The sequence below is a fragment of the Zeus faber genome (genome assembly GCF_960531495.2).
Source record: "Zeus faber genome assembly, chromosome: 2".
Lineage (NCBI taxonomy): Eukaryota > Metazoa > Chordata > Actinopteri > Zeiformes > Zeidae > Zeus > Zeus faber.
This window is the reverse complement of record NC_137189.1, coordinates 8,751,246-8,757,245: the sequence shown is the minus strand read 5'-3', so window position 1 is coordinate 8,757,245 and position 6,000 is coordinate 8,751,246. Positions and strand designations below refer to the sequence as shown.

The 6,000-nt window shown below is 47.3% G+C and overlaps 1 protein-coding gene across 1 annotated transcript; it reads left to right on the top strand.

The window, feature by feature from the left end:
- Positions 1–476: 476 nt before the first annotated feature.
- Positions 477–1,382, top strand: ora6 (olfactory receptor class A related 6; the record flags this gene model as incomplete). The annotated part of the gene is made up of 1 exon (XM_079996623.1): positions 477–1,382. The coding sequence occupies one exon, from the start codon at positions 477–479 to the stop codon at positions 1,380–1,382; it is 906 nt and encodes a 301-aa protein (XP_079852749.1).
- Between the last annotated feature and the right edge of the window lie 4,618 nt (positions 1,383–6,000).

Sequence of the window (6,000 nt, the reverse complement as noted above, 5' to 3'; positions counted from 1 at the left end):
TGACTTTAGTTTGCACAAAAAGGACTCAAATACAAAGTGAGCAACTGTGAGGCGTATACGGAAAACAACCCGGTGAAGCCCTTCATTCACAAAACGAATATGGAGACGTCGGAGCCCTCAAAGCAGTAGAACAGGTGTCGCAGTTTTAAACCAGGCTGTGCCGGTCTCTAGTTGAGCCTTGAAAAAGCTCCAAGGTACACATTTAATGACTCCCAGGCCTCAACGGTTCCTGCATCCCTTTTTTCCCCTTTTCCTAATGAGCACTGCCAATCACCAATCCTGCCTCGTGCCAACGTGGGGGACATGACAACAGGAGGCGTTGGGCTGGCGCGGAACGCTCCAGAGGTCTCTTTCATATCAAACCCTGCCGCCCGCTCAGGTGAGTGGAAAGAGACATCCAATTCAGTCGACTGAAAACATCTTCAACAAAGGTATTTTGTACAGCCAGCTCAATAATGGTCCCTTTTTCCCTCGGAATGACCAGCTTGGGGATCTTCATCTCCGCCATAGGGTTTTTGGGGAACATTTTTCTGATTCTCTTCATCGCTCAGAACAAGTTTTTTCGGTTGAAATCCTTCGAACTGTTCCTCCTGGGACTGGCCGTGTCCAACTTGGAGGAGATTCTCGTGGTGGACATCTACGAAATCATCATATTCCACAACGCGTCCCTGTTGGAGCACTGGTCCTGCCAGACGCTGAAGTTCCTCACTGCCTTTGGTGAGACGGCGAGCATCCTCTTCACCGTCCTCATTAGCATCTTCCGCTACCAGAAGCTGAGAGACGCGGAGAAAAGGGTCAACTTTCCGATTTTCCTGGACAGCGTCAGGTCCGCCTGGATGATGAGTGGGGTTTGCATGCTTTTAGCCATGATAATCAGTGTTCCTATATACGTCATGAACATCCAAGGCCAGGAGGAGGTTAACTCCACGCTCAACGTCATTGGCTGCCCTCCGGACTTCTTCCAATGCCATGTGGACAGTTGTCCACTCCTCAACAAACTCTATAAGTATGTGTTCCTCCTGGCGTGCAACCTGCTGCCTCTGTTGATCGTCACGGTGACCAGCTGCCTCATCATAAGGGTCCTGGTGAACCAAAAGATGGTTGTTGCACCGGTGCCGAGTGCGGGCGCGTTGGGGCATTCGAGCGCGAAGAGCAAAGGTCCCAAAATACAGCGCAGCACTGTGGCTGTTCTGACGGCCATGGCCGTGTTCCAGCTCGACTGGACCCTGTACCTGCTCCTCCACCTGGCCGTCAACCCCTACGAAATTCCCTCCTGGCCGTACCTACAGTTCTTTATCAGCACCTCCTACACAACGATCAGTCCATATGTGTACGGAATAGGAAACAACATGTTCACTTTGAAGAAGTTTATGAGGAGGTAGTGAGATCTGGTGATGGAATGACCACAATGCATTAAGTCTTAAGAACCTTGTCTCCATGGGCCAGTTTAAAGCTGTGGTCAAAGGCTGTTGCTGATGAGTGCAATCGTTTTTCAATGAACTGGATGATTGTATGCCTGCTGTATGTTTTCACATTTATTTTCATTCTTTGCAATTTTGGAGATTCTAATCTCAATAGACAAATATTAATTTTAACACAAAAAAATATGTTCTGACTGATCAAAATCCAGTGAGAAAATGACAATGTAAAATGGTGATTGATGTTTTTAACCATAAAGATATGATAAAAAGTTGCCAACTTTTGAATGATGGAGGCAGAATAGCAACAGTACAATAGTAATACTGACACCAAGGACGCCAATATCATCTTACGGTGATAAGCATTTGCTCTTCAGAAAAATTACTGAAGCATTTTGCGATGATTAATAACCACCACTGTGTGGCTAAATTACTCCTTTGAAGGAAACTATCACTACTAATATTTAAACCCACATCCGATCCCTTGCTTTCCCCTGTGGTTCCCTCAGTGTTGGAAAAACAAAAGATTCACACTGACACATGCATGTCCCGAGATTAAGAAAAAAAACAAGTTGAAGTGCAATTTTCGCTCTGACGGCAACACAAAACAACACAAATAAAATGAGTTGTCAAACTAATGAATTGTCCGTCCCTGTTTGTTTGTTTTCTTGGAGGTGATGTTGAGTCAATTTGTTTTTCCACACACACACACACACACACACACACACACACACACACACACTAGAGATGTTTAACATAGCAGAATTTGTGTTTGGGGAAACATTCCAAAATGTTTTTCATTAAAGAAAAAAGTTTGTCTCACACAATTTCTAAAAAAAACAAAAGTTAAATCATATAAACCACACACACATACACGTATGTGTTATATGTGTGTGTGTGTGTGTGTATTTTTTAAATTATATTTATTTAGTTGTTATTTAAATATATATTTTTTATCTTACTTGCCCTGTTCTGTCGACTTCTGCGTCTGGATAAAAAAAAAAAAGTGTTACTTTATTTTACATCCTTGTAAATAACACCTCTCCCATTTTACTGTAGACTGTAACCGATCTGCAGGGGCGGGGGGGGGGGGGGGGTCTCTCTGTTCTAACAGGGCACTGCGTATGACACGGACTTCCACATTTCAAGTGTATTTTAACTGCAGGTGCTGATGTGCTTCTGCTGGGGCAGAAATGTCGACGTGCGACCCGTGACTTTCACCCCTGCGCCCCCCCTTTCTACGGCGGGGGTCTCGCGCGGAGCGTGCGCGTGGAGACGGGCGAGTCCCAGCCACGTGCGTCTCGCGGCACTTCCGGTATTACGAACAAAACCACGTTGGCGTTGACCAAACAAAACACATACTTCGACGTTTCGAACCCACTTTTACCCGCGTTTGCAGCGGCACTTGGATGACGAGCGGTCGACACGCGATTTTTTTTTAATCGGTGTTCCGGTAGTTTGATGACGTAATAATCCGCCCTATTAAATGGCGACATAAACCTACAGCACGAGGACACACGAGCACGCGCACAGCGTGTAACGCCGGTGAGTTTATTTATTTATTTATTTATTTCGTTGGAAGACTATATTCAAACACGGGGTAACGCCTCAGTGAATGGCCGTGTCCGACGGAACTTTCACGAAGAACCCGGCCGAATTGCGGTCGAGTAAGTGGGGTGGACGCAAACCGGGTGAGTTGAGCGGGAGGAGTTCCACTCAACACCAGCTTTGAAGAGAGAACGGCCATTTTCTCCCCAAGGAGCGAGCGCGTAGTGGAGCGACGCGGAGGGTCCCGGGCTCCACGGCGAGGCGCATCCTGACGGAGCCCGTGTTTCTTTACAGGGTGTGGTTACTGTGTGTATTAGTGTAGTGTAGCCGAGGGCATCAGCCAAACTTAAATGGATGGATGGATGGATACTTTTATTCATCCCCCAAATTGTGGTGTTTGGGGCAGCACACGTCAAAACAATATATATATATATATATATGCTATATCAAGTTATATAGGCAACAATAAAGTAATGAGAATAAAAACAGAAAGAAAATTGACTGAATAGGCAAAAGAAAAAAGGGGTAATATATAATAAACCGTGAGATACCGGGACAATGTTAAACTCCTGGTTTAAAAGAGGAAAACTGCCATTGTTTTGCTTATATTTTTTTTCCGCTTGATGTGTATATATGATTATACTCCTCTTCTACTTTGTTTTGCACAGCCTCTTCTCTGATAATTGCACCGCGCTGTACATATGTGTGTGTGTGACAAATGTTGATCTCATGATCTTGAAAAGTGACCACACCATCACAACAATTACATCCACACTCCCATAATAATTTATTGTACATTATGCATAACATCAGCTTTGTTTTCAGACGCAATAATGAACGCATAGGTTTGCTCTGGGATGAGCCATCAAAGCAACGACTGACCCATTGATCATGGATAATGCTGCGTTCCATTGCAAACCGATAATCAGCCATTCCGTTTCCGTAGGCTCCACTTCAGAGCTATTGGGTTTTTTTTTTTTTCAGAGCTTGTTTTAATCCCGGCTCTTTTTGGGGAGAAATTGCAGGCAGCCCTACACATTTACTGCATTTACTGAATGGCAGCTTGTGAATTCTAAAATCTACAAAACTTACGTTAATATAACCCAAACACCACAGAGTAGTTTAGATTGAGGTCGTACTTAATTTCATTTTATTAAAAAAAACCCACGTAAAGGGGACTCTGTACAGTGTGTGGCACCATGCTGCTGTGACGTTGGGCGTGTCGTCTAGGTTCTCTAGTGACCTGCCAGCGAAATTCCCACTTGGAATTCCGTTTTTCAAACGTCGGTCCCTTTGCGCTTTTCCCAATAGGATGTCGTGTTTTCCTGAGTCCCGACTTTATTGGAACGCAGCACTAGCGCCTGCACACATGCAGTCGGGGGTGTTGGGTGTCTCCCTGGTTGATTTGGAACTAACTTTAAAGTTGTAGTGTTGAGTGAGCGTGTGAGTGGGTGGGTGTGTGGGTGGGTGCTTTGTGTTCAGTGGAGAATATGAGGATTTGATTCCCGTGGCCATTGCCCCCACGAAACTGACCGGTAAAACACCCAGAAGGAGCCTGCGCATTGGCTGCCGCGGGAGTCTTACGTCACAATTTCTGTGTGCGCGTCTGTGTGTGTGCGTGCGTGTCGTCGCGCCTCGGGAGGGGTGAGCGTGTCGATCGAAAGGTGGAGGAAGGAGGAGAAGTCAAGCCCACGAGCCGCAACTCAAAGTCCCTGATCCGCACGTGACCTCCCCGGAGAGAGCGCGAGAGGCGTCGGGTTTTCGCGCGGACTCGGCGGAAGTCACCGCGTGGAAGCTGAGCTCGTGGCGGCAAAAAAAAAAAAAAAAAAATACCCCCACCCTACAAACCCCACCCCCCCCCCCCCCACCCCCCTACAACAAACCCCATCCCCCCCCCACCCCCCCCTGGAGTGACTCGGGATGCGCTCCCGCGTTCCTCGCGCCGGCCCGGGAATCACGCACCGTTGAGGGGACCGGACCTACGCCGTGCACGCGCGCTTGCTCCCGCGCCTGGCCGACGGGAACGGTGGCGGCGTGGCTCCCGTGGCTCCTCCTTGGCTCTTCCGGCCTTCGTTTGGGGATTCGCGTTGACGCTCGGAAGAATCCGCCGCCCAGGCCCGTGCACCGGTGCACGACGGCGCGCAACAGTTGGGACTCTGCGGCGTTTGTGCGGCGGGCGCGGACATTGTTGAAAGGTAGGAACGGGGGGGGGGGGGGGGGGGGGGGGGCGATCAACTTTTACCAAGTTGTGTGAATGTTGTCGAACAAGATCCGGGATCAGGACGCGTTTTTTTGTTTTTTTTTTTTAAACACACACCGGACACGTTACGGTGCAGTGGGATGGAGTAAGGGCAATAGAGTAAGAAATAATAATATAAATCTGAAAAAAAATATGCAACCCGCGAAAATATACGAACACATACACACACACGAAAATGTGTATTGAATGATGTGTGTACACAACAAATTGTGTTCACGGTGAGGGATTACCCCCCCCCCAGTGCAAAGTATCCAACTGAAGCGCTGTGACGTCACGTGATCCCCGGTTTGATGGAGCGATCAACCCCAAAAACGGGGCTCAACACCCGAACAACTGGTTGTTCCTGGGTGGTGTGACAGTAGTTAGGATGGAGGTGCCACTTCAGCTCCCTGTGTGATCCAAATACAATGGGGCAACAACGGTAACAACCGCCCCCGGTTGTGTTTTAAATGACCGGTAGGGTGGGGTGGGGAACCAAAGAAGCCATTAGTGGGCAAAGTTCAGCGGTTTTGAGGTGTCAGTTCATGCGAAGTGTTTTGGACGTTCCACAATAACAGATCAGTTTAAACCAAGGCAACGCCACACCTTCACCAATTTGCTATAATGATGTGTAGTGTTATAGTCCTATTAAAAATGGTCTGTGTGTCTTAATTTTCCCACGGAAATCGAGTTTAAAGTGGTAATACGTAACATTATTTTGTGTTAAAAAAAAAAAAAAGTCGCATTTGAAAATAATTTGACCAATTTAGAGCAAAGACGAGTGTTAACCCGGGT